The sequence below is a fragment of the Perca fluviatilis genome, chromosome 6 (assembly GCF_010015445.1).
Source record: "Perca fluviatilis chromosome 6, GENO_Pfluv_1.0, whole genome shotgun sequence".
Taxonomy (NCBI): Eukaryota; Metazoa; Chordata; class Actinopteri; order Perciformes; family Percidae; genus Perca; species Perca fluviatilis.
In genome coordinates this window covers 33,840,780-33,859,834 of record NC_053117.1, presented here as the reverse complement: position 1 = coordinate 33,859,834, position 19,055 = coordinate 33,840,780, and the positions used below count along the sequence as shown (strand labels likewise).

General features: G+C 39.4%; 1 protein-coding gene across 2 annotated transcripts in view; it reads left to right on the top strand.

The window, feature by feature from the left end:
* Window positions 1–7,466: 7,466 nt before the first annotated feature.
* The window catches only part of bmp2k (BMP2 inducible kinase), a 61,514-nt gene continuing 49,925 nt past the window's right edge, over window positions 7,467–19,055 (top strand). For both annotated transcript variants that reach the window (XM_039804181.1, XM_039804180.1), the window contains exon 1: window positions 7,467–8,448. In XM_039804181.1, coding sequence (XP_039660115.1) covers window positions 8,304–8,448 — 145 coding nt within the window. In that variant the 5' untranslated portion in view covers window positions 7,467–8,303. The remainder of the gene's footprint in view (window positions 8,449–19,055) is intronic.

The window sequence follows — 19,055 nt, the reverse complement described above, 5'->3', positions numbered from 1 at the left end:
ATTCTATCAATCATTCTTTAGAGGAAACCTCCTGGGAAATAATAGGAAAACATTTGTAAATTGCTGCCCCCTGAATCAAAGCTTCACCACACCATTAAAAGCACTAATTAAAACAGATTATTACATTAGAACTATGTGGAAATAAGTGTAAGGAGAAGATATAACGGTAATGTGCAGTGTGTACTTAGAAATCAAGTACTTAACTTGTAGTCCTGTCAGTAACAAGATTAATTACTACATTTGATCTTGTGTCACTCTTCGGCTTTATGATTATCATATTCAGCTCTTTACTCTTCTGTCTCCCTCTCTAATTTGTGTAACTTCCAGAAAGAACAATAAAAAAAAAAAACTCCCCATAAACTGTGAGTGAAATTGTTTGTTTTTAGAATTGTCTTCACTCGCCGACACACTAACAGTCTGGTAGTCCATCAAAGTGACCAGCAGGGGGCAGCACTGACTCAGCAGCAGCTTTGTAAATGTCTGCAGGTCTACAGATGTAAAACAAAATATGGCGTTAAAAAAAAAAAACATTACTTTCCACGGCTGAATCTGATGTTTTTCTTAATGGACTCAGATGACATCCGTTGTTTTCAGAAAGAATCAACAATTGTCCATTAGAACACTGTGTTCTTTTAGCAGTCTCTTATATGTATATCCGTTGTGGCTGACTTGGGTGGGGAACACAGGCTGAATGCGCTCTGGGCCTCGGCACTCAACGTAGAACATGGATCTCATTAGAAGAATGAATGTGTAGTAAGCACATAGAAAACAGACAAAGGTTCTTAGGTCAAAGGTTTGCTGACAGTAGATGCAACTAAATAATCTATAATAGGAATGAAATATTGGATGCTGATGACCTCGGTGCTGTTATAATTTAGAATCGCAAACGGAAAACAATGCACAATACTAAAACGGGCTCAATTGATCCTTTACGGAAGAACAGTTTTATTTTTTAAATCAATACGACTCATTAGCAGCAGCCTTGTGATTAATGATGCAGCACGGCCTTGTGAAGAGACAGAATATCTGCACACACATAGCTACAGTAATTCAGGCACATCTGACGATTGAAACCCAAGAACCAAACAGTGGACTCAAAGGTATAAATGAAGAAGAAATTTATTTCAGACATATCAAAAATAAATCCAAACAAAACATCAAAGAAATGTACAAATAAGTTAAATAAGCAAAACATTCAATAAACAATTAGAAACATTAACCAACATAGACATGTCTGAAAAGGAGTAGGAAGAAGTATACACTTATTTAATCCTACCCCTTTTCCATAGTTCAGTCATTAATTATTATTATTTTTTTTAACTTCCCTTTCTGACCCTTAGTACTTAGTACTAATAGTATCATTTATATATGTGTAGGAAATGTGGGAAAACCATCAGAAAGGGTCTGCTATTGGGAAAGTGGAGCAGAATGACAGCAGCCTGGGGCGTCTCAGGCTGCGAGAAATAAACACAGCTTGTTTTCCTCTTTGTAAATCTAAAGAGTAAAGTTTAGCTGCTAAAAACTTTGACATCTGCTCTAAAAAAAAAGACAATATATAAACAATATCTGGTTTCTTTCAGGCAAATGAAAAGTAACTTAAGGTACTTGTTTGGGAAAATGGGAACGCCTGTCGAGAGCATACTGTATCCTCGGATGATTGATTAACTTTATCTAAAATAATAAAATTCAGATGTCCCCACCCCCTCCTCCCAACATGTGTTTATGTCTATGTTTTGATCTGGCTTTTAATTTGGAGTAATGTTATAGCCTTAGTTTTTAAGATTTTGGTGGCTTTTGTGTTTCCCCATAGCGTCCCCATCAGGTCAAAACTTCTTATTGTATTTTCACTCCCATAATAGTGGCAGACTAGAAGAAATTCTTGCATACAATACAAGATTTGAGTGCAAGATTGTTCATGATGATGAGGGTTCACGATAAGTGTGTTTAAGGTTCAGTGCAGAACATAAACGTTTTTAACCTGGATTTAAAGGTGGTCTTATGTCCTCTGGAGGTTTGTTCATACTCTGTGGTGGTCAGTAACTAAATGCTGCCTCTTCATGTTTAGTTCACACTGAACGCCCTCTACTACTACTGATGACCTAAGAGGCTGGGTTCATGTGGTAAAAGACAATCAGTGATTTATTTGGGTCGAAAGTCATCGTGGGATAGGCAAGCAGCAGGACTTTGTTAGGGCTATTAGCAGCAGCTTTCTGAATGAGCTGGAAAAAAAAACCATTACAGACCAATACATTAATCTAACCTGATGGGTATTAAAACATTTATTAAGTTAAGTTCTGCCTGGACATGAACCCTCTGAGAGGCAATATAATGTTTCACAAATTTATGCTGTTAAAAAACATCAGCTACAGTCTCTCACCCCTGCCAAATGAAATCTATTCAGCGTCTTTCTGGGGCACCTCATGTCTTTATGTCTTTCAGTCCTGCAGGGAGCCGACAGTTAAACTCAGGCCAGACACACTCACAAACTATTGAGGTAGATGAGAGCCTGAAGGCAAAGCAATTTTCTTCATTAAAGCCGACGTAATCACCCAGACTCCACTCTGCTCCCTGCAACAACCCCCCGCACCTCCCTCTTTATCTGAACTGAAGGAAAACAGGAAGAGAGGCTGCAGGCCTACATTTATACATCTTCATATTCTGACAGCTTCACATCCCCTGTGTGTGTGTGTGTGTGTGTGCGTGCGTGCGTGTGTGTGTGTGTGCAGTATGACAGTAAAACAGAACGTTATCAGCACACAAAATATTTATAAACACTGTTTTCATGAGCCATGTTGTGTGACCTATTTAGGTAGACTGCTAAAAACATTTTAAACGTTTTCACTTCACAATAAGTAATTATTCATGCAGATAAAAATGTTTGTAAGTCATTAATGCATGATTTTTGGCCTAAATAATGTGCAGCCTTGTCCCATTAAAATAGGTTCAATGGGGGGGGGCTTCCTTCCTGGCTAAATAAAGAGCTGACTGTAGGTAACAAACAATGTTGGAAGAGGATAGACACCAACCAAAGTAATCCTTCACTTAAAGGAGGCTCACTGTGTTCCAACCTATGTTTCTTTTTATTATACGGAATACTAAATTCTCATTTGTATTTCAATTACTCACCCCAAGTTGCCTTGAATTCTTGAAGAAAACTGAGAAACGAAGAATCCGAAGAGGGAGAAAAGCCTTAATGCTTTAAGTAAAATGGGGGGTTGGGTTTAACGACAGCAAAACTGAGATAGTGTTGTTTAAATGGCTGTTGTGTTTTATGTTAATCCTATACTGAGCTTTTAGTGACCTTGTGCATTTTTCTCATGCCCTAATCACATTCCCTCAGACATTCCTACATTGACTGATAGCTTTGTTATCATACTAGTAAAGACTTGTGTTTTTGCATTACTGTAGTTCTTTGTATCAGACTGCATGAAGCCTATAATTTGTGACTGTATCGTCTGTGACAATGTGTGCTCTCACAGTGGCGTTCCAGCGAAGAAAATGACACTCACAGGGGAAAAGTATAAGAAATGTAGGCCAAGTTCATCCGCGCTCGCTGCGCTTCAGACTCCAAACTGGTGTGTGATGCCAAGTGTAAAGTGTAACAGACCAGAATTCAAGAGCAGAGCTTTTATCTCCTCTGACACGAATCCAGGAAATGTAAGCTTGTCTGTGAAATTTCCCCAATTATATTCTTCCCATGTGAAGAGTTCCATTCAGAAGTCCAGTATAGACCAGCTCCACAGTCTTCCTGGGGTTTTATTGAGGACACAGGAATGTCATCAACACCATAAACAGTTAATTTCTCCCTTAAATGTCCCTTTCACATTTCTATGAAGCTGCAAAATCCCTTGTAATTGCTGCGATTCTATGACCGTGTCACCTACTGTACAGCCTGTTGTTCCAAAACTCCCACCAAGACTCGGGCAGCATTTGAAAATTTCAAAAATGCACATCATTTTGTGTACGAGTTTTGACTTTAGTATCCTTGTAATTATCTTGTGACCCCTTAGAGTCATCTTGAGATGCCTTTTGGGTTTTAGACTTACTGTACAAGTTAGGAACAACTGGTTTAAGAAGTTATAGCAAATGGCTTATTTGTCTAAGTAGTTTTTGTTATATTTACAGTACAGGCCAAAAGTTTGGACACACCTTCTCATTCAATGCGTTTCCTTTTATTTTTTTTATGACTATTTACATTGTAGATTCTCACTGAAGGCATCAAAACTATGAATGAACACATTTGGAATTATGTACTTAACAAAAAAGTGTGAAATAACTGAAAACATGTCTTATATTTTAGATTCCTCAAAGTAGCCACCCTTTGCTTTTTTATTAATAAGGGAAATAATTCCACTAATTAACCCTGACAAAGCACACCTGTGAAGTGAAAACCATTTCAGGTGACTACCTCACGAAGCTCATTGAGAGAACACCAAGGGTTTGCAGAGTTATCAAAAAAGCAAAGGGTGGCTGCTTTGAGGAATCTAAAATATAAGACATGTTTTCAGTTATTTCACACTTTACATAATTCCATATGTGTTCATTCATAGTTTTGATGCCTTCAGTGAGAATCTACAATGTAAATAGTCATGAAAATAAAGAAACACATTGAATGAGAAGCTGTGTCCAAACTTTTGGCCTGTACTGTACCATGTGAGACGTGTCCAAGACAAACTTCCTCTCCAGGTCTGGTAAACTTGACCACATCATATTTTATCTAGCGTTTCAGGTCAGAGGTGGTAAAGGTGGATGAGTTTAAATATCTCGGGTCAACTGTTCAAAGTAACGGGGAGTGTGGAAGAGAGGTGAAGAAGAGAGTGCAGGCAGAATAGAGTCGGTGGAGAAGAGTGCCAGGAGTGATTTGCGACAGAAGTGTACCAGCAAGAGTGAAAAGGAAAGTTTACGGCATGATAGTAAAACCAGCTATGTTGTATGGTGTGGAGTAGGGGTGTAAACCACACATTTTATCACGATACAATATTCTATAGATTCTTTGGACAACGATACTGATATCACAAAGTCTGCCACAATACGATTTTGATTCAATTCAGGGGCCTGCGAACGATACGAGACGACACATAAGACCATTTAACACAATCAGTTACATTTATATATATATTCACAAAAAGCAACTAAAATATGATTTGACAATTTCATTTCTAAGCTCTTCCAGATATGTAGCGATATTTTCACCTTTTAACGATAATACTGGATCGTTGGTGATTGAATTAATATATAGTGATATACTGTAGATCGATGTATCGTTACACCACTAGTGTGGAGGCGGTGGCGCTGATGAAAAGACAGGTGGCAGAGTTGAAGGTGGCAAGTTTTTCGTTGGGAGTGACGAGAGGATAGACAGGAATAGAGGGACAGCTCATGTTAGACAGTTTGGAGATAAAGCAAGAGAGACGAGATTGATATGGTTTTGACAGGATGTATCGGGTGAAGGATGCCGAAGATGGAGCTGATAGCGGAAGAGGAAAAGTGGAAGGCTAAAGAGGAGGTTGGCGGGACAGTAGGAAAATGCTGGGGACAGGAAGAGATGAAAACAGATGACAGTAGCAGCCAAACAAAGAAGTTTCAGGTCAGTTCACTTCAGCCAGTAACTCATAGAGAAGCTAACACCAATTGGGAGACTCCCCTTAGCAGCTTCCAAGAGGTCAGAGGTCAGCCTTAGAACTGGTTCAAATTTCTGCCCAAAGACACTCCAGCAGGAGGGATTTTTGTTAATACATTTACTTGCTGAATGATCGTTTTATGTGCATTTGTGTATTCAAACACCAACAGGTGGCAGCATATACCTCACACGCAGCCAGACAACAATCAGTGTGTCAGAGAGGAAAGATCCCCCCCTCCAGAAACAGGATGTGTCCAGACATGGGGGTTGATCCTGCTCTGCTCCTCCTCATCTCTTATGTAATCCCTATCTCAGCCATGTGCTCCCCCCATAACCACTGACCTGAATGTGGTAATTGTGACCAGTTACTTGCAGAAGTAGATTTATTTTTTACTTTTTTTAAATAATGACAGAGGCAACGTTGGGTGATGTTGCACTTGAGTTGGACCACAAAGGAATGAAAGTGTGTAGCATTATGAGGTGGATTCTCCAGCCAACACACATACATGCCTTTGTTCATAAAGCCTGTAGTTCACAGAGGCAGCTGTCATACTTCCTCACTTGTGAAAAATGACATTGTTTTTTCCACTGCGGATGATCATTAAAGTCAAAGGGAGTGGGGTGAAGTAGTACTACTGAAGAAGTAATAGACCAGCAATGTTTAACAGGCAGAACAAAGACACAGTTTTGATAAGGATCTTTAATAATAAACAAGATGATAAATGTAACACATTAATAGTGTAGCCTGAGGTTTGTTCATTTCTCCATGCACTGCATTCTTTCCAGCATGTTGTGTGCTCTCCTTCCTCATTCACGCCACCACTCAATAGATGAGTATTGTCTGGGTGTTTCTTATGGAAGCACATTGCCACCAAGAAAAGGAAAATGTTCATTAAAATGTTACAGCATTGAAATAAGGACTTGTGGTAAGTCAGAATAAATGTAGACTTGTGTTTCATCATCAGTTCTTACTCTGCCTGTTTTGTCTTGGGTGCTTCGGGAGCTATTTTGTACAGACTTGGGGGTGACAAGTATTTTAGAGAAAGATCAACAATTTAGATTTTTGAATATGTAGTCTATTCGTCAGGGTGAGACCGATTGATCATCTCGGTCACTAGCAGCCCAGCTCTTCAGTATCCATCGTCATCCTGGGGAGAACAGCCATCCGTTACTCCCTATGTCCATACACAGAAATAGACATACAGCTAAAAACAAGGACAACAAAGCTGGACAAAGGTAGAACATAAACATTTGACTACTATATACAGATATAATTATATATAAAAGTATATACATATATAAAACCAACAAACAACAATGACATTTATAGACAGTAAGACAATAGTGCAATGGTGCAGAGTGCAAAGGGTGCTGGAATAAATATGGAATAATTAATGTAACAGGTGGCTTTACAGTACATATATACAGTACATGTTAAGAAAACAAACAATATAAATATATATTATTTTACAGGTACAGTGGATGTATGTGTTTCAATGTGTTGTCTTATTTTATCACACAACAGGTTTACAGGTGTTTTGAGCACAAACACTGTGACTGAAGAAGAACACTGAGACTTAAGACTCCCGTGTTCAAATCCCAAGGATGCGAACGTGAACTTGGCATAGTCTGTATTGACAAAGGTCTACTATCTCAATATTTTTGACATATCTCATAATTTTGATATTTATTTGTTTTAAGTGCAGAACTTCATTCATCCATTTTTCTCTCTTTTCTGGACAATAATGGGCTTCCATACTTTCTTCACTTACACCAATCATAACAATAGGAGGGGGCGGGGCCACGTCAGGTTAGGTTGTCACTCTTATTGGGTAAATAACAAACCACCCACTTATTTTGTAGCCTACCGTGGGGAGTCACGAGAAGTTTAACGTAAGCGAAGCTCCCCCGAAAATGACACTGAGGTGAGTGGAGATGACACAGGTGTACCTCATGAAAACGTCTTCGCAGGGAGGAATTCTAAAGAGACGCGTGTGAGGTTCTTGGTCGCCTACTTTGTTAGCCCACCTGCACTCGGGTTGGCTCGGCTTGTGGAGGAATCGCTGTGTCTGCTAGCGAAGCACGTTAGCCGCTAATTCCCGCAGCTAGTGAGCTAGCTAACTAACGTTAGCCGCTTCGCCCGAGTGAAGTGAACAAGTCGCGGTGTGTGAAGATAACGGCGCCGAGGCTAATTCTGGAAGGCTGGATATATTCCCGGGAGGGATCCGTTGCCGGCTGAGGAGGTGTTATCAACACCGGTGCCAACTGCATTGTTGTGCCGCTCCCCTGCCCTCTTCTCATTGTTGGCGGAGCGTCCTATGCTAGCAACTGCTGCTGCCAGCTACAGTAATGTGCCACATTAGCTAACGAACATATCATAGTTATATATATATTTTTTTGGCCATTCGTGAGTGGATACTGTCACCGGTGCTAGCTTTTGGAAACCGACGTGGTTGTATCAAACGACCGTGACGCCCGTATAGTAACTGTACTTTCATGTCGTATCACCCGACAGCTAATAGTCCCTCCAGAAGAACCAGACGCGGAGCATGCAGGAGAAGAAAAGACTACAGATAATTAGATAGGGACGTCGGACACAACCGAGTTAAATTGGACTGTGCGGTTAGTCTAGGAACAAAATAGGGGTTGCATTTGGTGGCCGGACTGAAAGAGAAAGTAAAGGATGAAGAAGTTTTCCAGAATGCCAAAGTCTGAGAGCGGCGGGCTCGGAGGGGCGTCCGGCTCCAGCTCCGGAGTCAGCAGCTACTTCGGGAAAGTGTTTGCCGTCGGCCGCTATCAAGTCACCGTGGATGAGCTTATTGCAGAGGGTATGTACAGTAGAGGATTTGCATTACGGTGTTGGTTCAGTAAACATGTTTTCACATTAAGCACCACAATCTGTTCTGGGACACACCCGTCATCTTCTGTTTGGAGAGAATAACTCACACAGGCACAGCAGTGAAGCAACTCCTCCAGCTTTGTTCCTTTTATGGGTTGGTAAGTGGTTTGCACTCCACAGTAAAAGCTCAGTTTTCCCCCACTAAACATCTGCACATCTGCTTATTTCCCCCTAGAAATTACATGCAGAGTTATTGAAATAGGTCGCTCTCCTCTTCCAGGCTATGAATGCTTTGGTATTTAAAGTTTGGCACCAGGGATTTGGTCCATAGCTGGATTTTAAAAAGTAACTTTTCCCCACACAGCTGTAGTTTACATCCTGCTTCAGCTTCTCCATTGGGGGGGGTTGCCCCCAGGGTAACAAAGGTTCAAGCCTCCTGTGTCAACATACAGCATGTAAAGATCCTACCATTAAAAAAAAACACTTAAACATGTTCACTCAAGTTCTTCTGCAGTTTGCTTTTGTCCCATGAGGACTTTTTTAATGGAAATATGAAACTAGCAGACTAAGTTCTCCATAGACTGGCTGAGAGACACTACAGTTTTGTGTTAAGTTAAACTAATTTGATTAGATTGCATACCATTTTTAAAACGAGTAACAGTGCTTGCTGGATAAACACACAAAGGATGTCTTATGCAATGGCTGCACCTACCCAGTACAGCTCTTTAGGATGTCGACAGGCTTCTTGGAAACTTTAGACATTTCCTTAATGACACGAAACCCTGTGTTCAAATCTGTTAAAGTGAGACTCTCCTATGTACAGTCAGACAGGCAGATAATGAGGAAGTGTGGAAACAAAAAAGGTTTCTCAAAACAGCTGATCTTTCACAAATGGTTTAGTGCTTATCAGTGTATTAATTAAAAACACCCTTTGATTTATAGAGCTGCCCCAGCTTAGCCAATTAGACGGCTAATTGCTCACAAGGGTCTTCACAGGAAAGTCGCATTTTTTATGCTCTTTATTACAGAATAAGGTGATACTAATGAGACATTACTGGAAAAGGCTAGTCAAAATAACAACAATCAAATCAATATTCACGAATGTATTACAATAAATTAGACGTTTCGTTACTGTGTCTCCTCGAGTAACTCAACACTGTAAACATGCTGTTGAGTCAAACTGCAAACCTGATCTCACTGGCCCACAAAAAATAAAATAAAAACCACACACACACACATGCACACAACCACACAACCCTTCCTGCAAGCAGTCATGAGTCTGTGTCATCATATAATCATGTGAAGTGGCTGTGACTGGTTTTGCTAGAGCACACGGTTACATTGTGACCTTTGCTCATTATTCTGTTCCAAGGTAAGAGGCAGTCTGTGCGTGTCTGGGCTGCACAGTTAATCATATAATTGTGTATTTCATTTGACATACAGTGCCTGCTGCATTTAGAAATTGACAACACGTTTAAGTCAGACACCAAAAGCAAAATGTTGCTCCTCATTGGGTTGGAGTAAAAGTGCTAGCTGTAAATTCTGCTCAAGTAAATAGCTATTTGGAGACTTTTTTCAGAGTGAAACCTAATGCTTAATCAGAAGCAAAAACATGTGATGTGATATTTACAGCATCAAAAGGCAGAAAGGGTAGAATCCAGAAAGAAGAAGAAAAAAAAAAAAAAAAGTGCATTAAGTTGATATATATATATATATATATATATATATATATATATATATATATATATTATATATATATATATATATATATATATATATATATTATTTATTTATTTATTTTTTCAATTGAATGTTAACTCAAATTCACAGTCATTAAAAATACTCCAGAAAAGGCAAGAACAGAAAAAGCTACTCTGACATTAACCATAGTAAATCATTGAATTGCTTTCACTGCTTCACTTGCAATTCATGATGTAAATACACACTTGCATAGGTAGCTTGTGGTTGCTTTAGTATATAGGGAGCTGAGAACTTTACTTTTTCTGTCAGTGGTGGGTCCCATCATGTGCTGGCCATTCACCAACTGCTGCTAATTCTTCAATGAGGTTTGGGGGTTTGTGGCCGGAACCACTTGGCAGGTAACCAGCCATCATATGGAAGTCCTGTTCTATTTAAAGACCTACTATGCTAGAAAACTGGCGTGTAAAGGTTATTTTTGGGATTTACCTGCCATTGTGGCCCAGAAAACACAAGGCATGATTACAAGATTGTATTTAAAATTTCAAGTGTTATTCATTTAGTGCAATCTATTATTTCTTTTTGTCCAGATGAGAACAATGACATTTAAACTCAGATGCACAGTCAGTGACTTCATTGATATACCTGAGGATGCCCATTGCAGATTGACTGTAGAAGTTATGGCAGAAGTCTACCATAACGTGAGGTTTTATGTGTAAAGTTGGCTGTCATGATAGCAGCGGTTCTTCCTCGTCAAAAAGTTTTTGCGTGCTAAAATCAGACAAGGCAAAGCCACAGTTTAAACTGATGCTCATATTGAGCTATTTCTTCCTGTCTTCTTGATCCTACCAGATAAGGCAAATTGTGTCATTTAGTATCCTCTCCATCTTTTCACAAAGGACATCTAGGGAGGTTCATCAGTGTGCCCAAGTTTGATCAGGCCTGCTGCTGGACAGTGTGTGGCACTGGGTCACTTATATGACTCATGCTTAACTGTTATCTGGCAGCTGTGCCAGTTTAATGAACAGCATGAGATTCACTCGGAGCCAAACGCACAACTATAGTTTTCTGTAGAAGAGAAACTGATGTAAACATGTTTAAAAGATCAGGTTTTGAACAAAGATACCTGGTATCTTTGGTCAAAACACCATCTTGTCCAAATATATTCAAAATGAGACTTTTGTCAAGCTCAAAAGTTCTCTTGACGCTATGTGGTTGGCAGTTTCTTTTTCCAGTGACATATCTGCAAAGCTAGACAGTTCCTACATTGAGTAGGAACATAGTCATTTCCCTCCACTCCCCCTTAGCCTCTGTGGTTTCTCTTGAGCTCTATCTGCTGCTGTCTCCAAGAGGAACACAGAAATGACATGTAGGAACAGGATGCATCTGTGAGCAGGTCACCCTTTTCTCCACTAACTCTTATCGTTTGGGGTTCCACGTCAGGGCCTGTAAGTTTGGGAAATGTGTGGAAATTATTATGTATTAATTATGGTTTGGTTGTTGAGCAAAAAGCCTAACAAAGTTTGGGGACATCAAAATAGACGCTTACTAACTGTTGTTTTGAAATATGTTTTAAGTTTTAGAAATGTATAGTACTTTTTTTTTCTTTTTTTTTTCTCTCCCCTACAGACATCACCCCTTCTCACTTGCACTCAGTTGCCGGTTTATTAGGTACACCTTACTATAACTAATGCAGTCTCCTTCAACAGTCCTGTAAATCATTATGACGGTTATAATATGTTTTTGTATATGTATATTTTTTGTTTTGGAGAGGTACTGAGTCAACTTTATGATCAATTTGGAGGATGTAGTTTGCAGTGCTGTTTAACTGCATTGCCTTTAGGAAGAGCGGTGTTTCTGTTATCTAGCCTACCCACATTGGTATAAATGGGGTGGACAACAATTGTCAGAATAACGCAATATAATTCAACAACACCCCAAACTGCAGCCTCCAAAATGAGCTGTTAAATCAGCCCCTCTCTTTAACAGATTCAACAGAAACTGAAAAATATAACTTTTCATAAATGTAGGATTTATTGCATGACTGTTGTATTCAACGACATGGGTTATAGCTAGGTGTACTAATGAATTGATAACTGAGTGTTCATGTTGGTTGACTGACCCTTAATTTTATCAGTTCCACTTCCTTTATTCCAGAAAAAGCACCAAGTTTTTCTGGTAAATACACCTCTGTTGGTTTTCTTTAAGATGCTTGAAGTCACTGTTTGTAAAAAGGCAGACAAACTGTTCTGCACCTGCAGTCGGAATATTTAATCAAGCTATTTGCTGAAACAGCCCCTAAGCAATTCAACAGATAACTGCCTCTGGAACATGTCTTGTTGTCAGCTTAACTTGCATAATAGCCATTATGTCACTGTTATTTATTCACCAGACCATGACCACGTTACATGACTGCTGTACCTGCCTCTCACTGTAGGTACAAGGAAAACAGTTTGCATGTGTTGGTAAATTCATGTTACAATGTCAGTGCCTCTTTCTAATTAACAGGAAGACCTTGGCTCAGTGGTTTCACTTCCTATGTTTGAGGTTTTAAAAGCAAGGTTATAATTCATCACTGCCTCCTCTTATTAGGGTCAAATCCATCTTCTAGGCATCAGATCTGCAGACGTTGTGCTTCGTAGTGGTTCCTGTTGTCTATTCATGCGTCATTCTAACCTTCTTCATAGAAAGCTTGACTCCCAGCTGACTGGTCCTCTGAGTATTCTCTGTGAATTTTAAGACGCACGCCTGTCACAAAACAAAACTTTTTCTCTGAACCAAGGTTATAATCGTTAACGAAAACGAACGAAATAACGAAAAGTAGGTGGGAAAAACATTGTCGTTAATTGAAATAAAAATCGATAATTAAACTAAAACTGTAATGTCTGTTTGCAAAACTAACTAAAATAAAATTATCGAGCAAATGTGTGTGTGTGTGTGTGTGTGTGTGTGTGTGTGTGTGTGTGTGTGTGTGTGTGTGTGTGTGTGTGTGTGTGTGTGTGTGTGTGTGTGTGTGTGTGTGTGTGTGTGTGTGTGTGTGTGTGTGTGTGTGTGTTTGTTTTGCTTTTTTTGATAACTCTGCAAACCCTTGGTGTTCTCTCAATGAGCTTCATGAGGTAGTCACCTGAAATGGTTTTCACTTCACAGGTGTGCTTTGTCAGGGTTAATTAATGGAATTTTTTTCCCTTATTAATAAAAAAGCAAAGGGTGGCTACTTTGAAGAATCTAAAATATAAGACATGTTTTCAGTTATTTCACACTTTTTTGTTAAGTACATAATTCCATATGTGTTCATTCATAGTTTTGATGCCTTCAGTGAGAATCTACAATGTCAATAGTCATGAAAATAAAAAGGAAACTCATTGAATGAAAAGGTGTGTCCAAACGTGTGTGTGTGTGAATATAAATATATAAATAAAAATAAGTATGTCACGCCAATTCGTATGCCGTTTCGGCGTGTTATCAAGATGCAGAATCGCTTTTTAGCGTGTTTGTCGATGCTGTTCAGCCGCCATTGACCTATATTGCGTGTGAATTTTCGCCGTTGCAAGTAGTATGAAAGGACATAAGTCCGCAGAGGAGGGGCGGATGGGTAAAACACAGGACTTTCACCCGGGAGAGCTGGGATCGCGTCCCACGTGTGGTGTTTTTCAACTTTTTTATTTTTATTTTTTAAGATAAAAGCAAGTGCCCTGCAGTGGAAAGTGGTAAAATATGTGGACAATTTATTATAGGGAAAAATTCCACGAATTTGATCACCTTAACAACGTAAAGGAGAACGCAAAACCCCCTTTCCCCGAAACAGAAGCTAACCCCGGTACAGGGCATGGGTGTATGGGGCAGGCAGCATGACGGAGACAACCGTAGGGTCTGTGTATTGATACTGGGATGTCTACACAACTGTGAGTCGATTGACTTCAAAAAGTTCGCCACTTTACTCGAACCAAAGTTCAAAACACCTGTTCATGTATGTCTTCTTTAGTCTGTTGGCTATTTAGGTTTTTTCCTGGCACACGTCCCTTACACATTTTGTACTTACTGTGGAGTCTTGTGTAGACTGTTTACATATTTATGACCATATGTCGGCTACATTTTATGTACTGGTGTTATTGTTGAATACATTGTGAATAGATATTTCTAAAATTGTATGATGTTTTTGAGTTATTACACAATACTTTTTCTGACCTTTTTGAATCCCCTGACAAATAACCCATATTAAAAAAGACTAAAACTAATAAAAACTAAACTAAAACTAAGCATTTTCAAAAAATAACTAAACTAGCAAACCCGCTTTAAAAACTAATTAAAACTAAACTGAATTTGAAAACAAAAAGTCAAAATGAAATAAAAAATTAAAAACTAAAGAAAAATGCAAATCTATAATAACCTTGGTCTGAACATGCTGACTTTGCTTGCTGTCAGCAGAATCTTGAAATGTTTGCACTGGGGTTTATAATGGCGCTCTGTGAGTGTAAGACGTTTGGCCTTGGTTGCAGGGACTCCCTGGCCATGACAAGCCACAGATCATGTAAACACGAGAAACGCAAACACTGTTTCCATGCAAATAGCTGCTAAGTTCCCAGTGAACATGAAGCTCTTTCACCTTGTCCTTTTGTCACTTGTGATCTGGACAAATGCCATGCATTCAACCAAACAAGTTTTTGGCCTCTCACGACTAGAAATTTACAAACTAAAATGTATTGATGCAAGTGCAGTACCACTTGAAACAAGTACATTTCATAAGGTCTTTGTTTTGGATTTCTTTTGCGGTGTTTGCTTTGTTATAGAGATTACCATGAATGAAAGCTAAAACCAAATGTTAAGTAAATATACTGTAGATATCTGCCGGTATTAACTTTTGGGTCTGACACAGTTTAGATAAAATGAAAAGCGCTCGGCAATGTTGGAGGGCCCTCTTTAACTTTGCTCTGGTTCAGACTAATAAACAGCATTGCAAACTAGGTTCAACTTTTATGGTCGACAGTTTTGTCCTTTTCAAATGTTTCTTAACAAAGCCTAACATATTTGATGGATTGCCATGACATTTTGTACAGACAATCATGGTCCCCAAAGGATAGATTGAGTGCCACCATGAGGTTGACATTTGTAGTTGTGGTTTAAATGTCTCAACAACTTTGGGATGGATTACCATGCGATGTGCTGCCCCCTTAAGATAAATTGTAATAACTTGACATGATAAAATGATAATTGTAATCCCCTGACGTTTTGTTTAGCGTCAAAATTACCTTTTTTCACTTATGACAATATACCTGGAAACTAATGACATTCCAATCATCAGCAGCTGTAATTTGTGTTTTGTGCTAAATGGCAAATGTTAGCATGCTAACATAATAAACTAAGATCGTGAACAAGGTAAACATTATATCTGCTTAGCATCAGCATGTTAGCATTGCCGTTTTGAGCACGTTAGCATGCTGACCTAGCGTCTAGTTCAAAGCACATACAACCTTACAGAGCTGCTAGCATGGCTGTAGACTTTTAGTCTTGTTTAATGATACTTTGCTTGGATTGCTTAGCTTTCTGAAACAATAACACAATATCATCATGATACAATTCCACTTTAAAGTAGATAAATGAAAGGATGAGTATTTGAGTAGCACTTAGCCCTGAGTCGGAAAGGTCTTTTGCTAACCCCAAAATGCTTTAGACTTGCCAACAGTTACATACACAAATAACACTGTAATTTCATTGAAACAAGTGCAGGTCTAATTGCTTCCCTAGTCACTGCCATCAATCATTGCGGTGCAGGTCAGGTCTTTACTTTTTTTTTTTGAATGACCTCTTTGATCCTCCCTCTCTGCCAGGGGAGGGGGTGAGAATGCATCCCATCTACATTATTAGCATACTGTACTGGTGATGAATAGGCACATTGTGCCCCTTTGTTGTCTTATTCTAGCACCGTAGAAAGAATGCTGGTACGACGCAGCACTTGGTCCCGTGATTGGCATCGCTGCCTTTGTGCTTGCTCATTGAGGCCTTCTGTATCTGCCTCTCTGCGCAGCCGCCCCTCCTCGCTTTTGTGAAACTGCAAATTAATTATTTTCTCTCAATTCATCATTGCCCGATGTGAGGAGGGCGTCGAGCCAAATGTGGGAGTGAATTCGGGTCACAGGGAGACTGCCAAACAGAAGGACATTGATGTGGAAGTCCAGTACAATATTTCACTTCAGTTTACTTTCAGTGACAGCTTTATGTCTTTGATCAGTGTGAATTTCTCAGCACTACTTGAGACCCATATGTATCATTAGGATTACATTTAGTGGATTTAAACTGTTAATGCAGCATGATTCAAATCAAATGCAGCAGTGCACTGGGACGAGGCAATACCTCTTGTCTTTTATTTAAAAAAATATTTGGTTGTACTGACATTGCGCAAGGACAACTTTTATAAATGTGCTTGCAGCTCTTTGAACTTGGTTTGTCTGAATAATGATTGGTGTACTTCAGAATTGTATGCATTGTAAATTCACTAATCCTGGCATTGTAACTCCCTTACTATGATAAACAAAGGACTGTAGACTTCTAAGTCTGAGTAACGGAGTGGAAAGTTTCTACCAGTCCAATGTTTTATTTTCTTGTGGACAACAAATTATTTTCTAGTCTGCCAGTTCCTTCAGAACTTTTTTTTGTCACTCGGTCAGAGGTTGTCCTCTACAAACCCCAATTCCAATGAAGTTGGGACATTGTGTAAAATGTAAATAAAAAGAGAATACAATGATTTGCAAATCCTTTTCAACCTATATTCAATTGAATACACTACAATGACAAGATATTTAATATTAACTGATAAACCTTTTTTTGTTGTTGCAAATATTCGCTCATTTTGAATTTGATGCCTACAACACATTCTAAAAAAGGTGGGACAGGGGCATGTTTACCACTGTGTTACATCACCTTTCCTTATAACAACACTCAATAAGCATTTGGGAACTGAGGACACTTAAAGCTTTGTAGGTGGAATTCTTTCCCATTCTTGCTTGATGTACGACTTCAGTTGCTCAACAGTCCTGGGTCTCCGTTGTCGTATTTTGCGCCTCATATTACGCCACACATTGTCAATGGGAGACAGGTCTGGACTGCAGGCAGGCCAGTCTAGTACCCACACTTTTACTACCAAGCCACACTGTTGTAACGCAGAAAGTGGCTTAGCATTGTGTTGCTGAAATTAGCAGGGACGTTCCTGAAAAAGACATTGCTTGAAAAAGACGTTGCTTGGATGGCAGCATATGTTGCACCAAAACCTGTATGTACCTTTTGAGCATTAATGGTGCAAGTTGTGCAAGTTACCCATGCCATGGGCACTAACACACCCCCATACCATCAGAGATGCTGGCTTTTGAACTTTGCGCTGATAACAATCTGGATGATCCTTTTCCTTTTTTGGACCGGAGGACATGGCTTCCATGATTTCCAACAAACAATTTGAAATGTGGACTCGTCGGACCACAGCAAACTTTTCCACTTTGCGTCAGTCCATCTCCGATGAGCTCGGGCCCAAAGAAGCCAGTGGCGTTTCTGGGTGTTGTTGATATATGGCTTTTGCTTTGCATGCTAGAGTTTTAACTTGCACTTGTGGCGACGAACTGTGTTAACTGACAATGTTTTTCTGAGGTGTTCCTGAGCCCACGTGGTAATATATTTTACATAAAGGTTTTTAATGCAGTGAATGCAACTGATGTCATCGTGGAAATGAATATTCTGATAACCAGAAGATAGATTTTATGTGTGAAAAATAATTATGAATCTAATAAGTCAATGTAATGTTCAGGTCTTGTGTCAATAAGCTGTCATAACGTGTAAAAAAACAACAAATAAGTTTCCTGGATTGTTCCTAGTCAAGTTCTGAGAGACTAAGTGCAGGTTGTACAGATCGTAGCTCATCGCAGTTCGTAGGCTTTTGTGAGTTCACTTTACTCCGTGCTTGACTGCACTCAATTTGATGACAAGTCAGAAGTGATGAATGATTGCCTCACCCTTAATGACCGTGGCTGTTGAAAACAAGTTGGTGTTGATCAGTTTGTTTGGTGTAATTTCCTTCTGGGTGAAATGTCAAATCAGAGCAACAAAAAAGTTAGTTCAATTGATGTTTGTTCATTTTCAGTTTTCACATATGATATACATTCATTCAGTATCCTACAAACATGAATATAGTCATCATCAAATGGTGTTCTGCAAGACTTGATTGTCAGTTAACAAGCCACAACTTGTGTGCATCTGACGGAGCAGTTGTGACTCATCAAAGTTTAAATCTACACGTATAAGGCATAAAACTGCTGCTGTCTCTACAGCCTGAAATTGTACTGGCTGTTGGAAGTGTTGCTGTACCTATGCTCTAGGGCCTGTGGTCAGTAATTTATAGTGCTAAAAAGTCTCTACCTGTTGCCCTTTTCTCACCACAGCAGCACCACTGGAGAGACTTTTTTTTTTTTTTTTCATTCTTTTTTTTGCAGTGTTTGAAAAACTGCTAGAAGAACCCCGATTTTTAATCACAACTTTATACAGAATCTTTCAGAATCCTAAATTAGGCTGCCAGCCCCCCGGGGCATCATGGTTAACGGGAGAGTCTGTTACAGTCTGACTGTAGATGGTAAAGCGTGATTAATGGTTCTGCGGAGGCTTCACGCAGAGCTTTCGCCGTAGCCTACATAATTGGCCTGAAGTTTATACTTGGTGTGTGCCTGGATCTTTAAGGAAAATGGCAGGGCCGGCGTGTGTGTGCGTGGGGAGTGTGTGGTAGAGCGACTCTAGAGGCATAGTGAGAGAAACAAAGTGTCTCCCCTGTGCTTTCTGACCACGGTGAAAATTTGTAGCAGGAAAAGTTAACCCTCTTCTTGATTTTATGTTGTTTATAGAGAATGAGAACCAGGAAATGAGTCG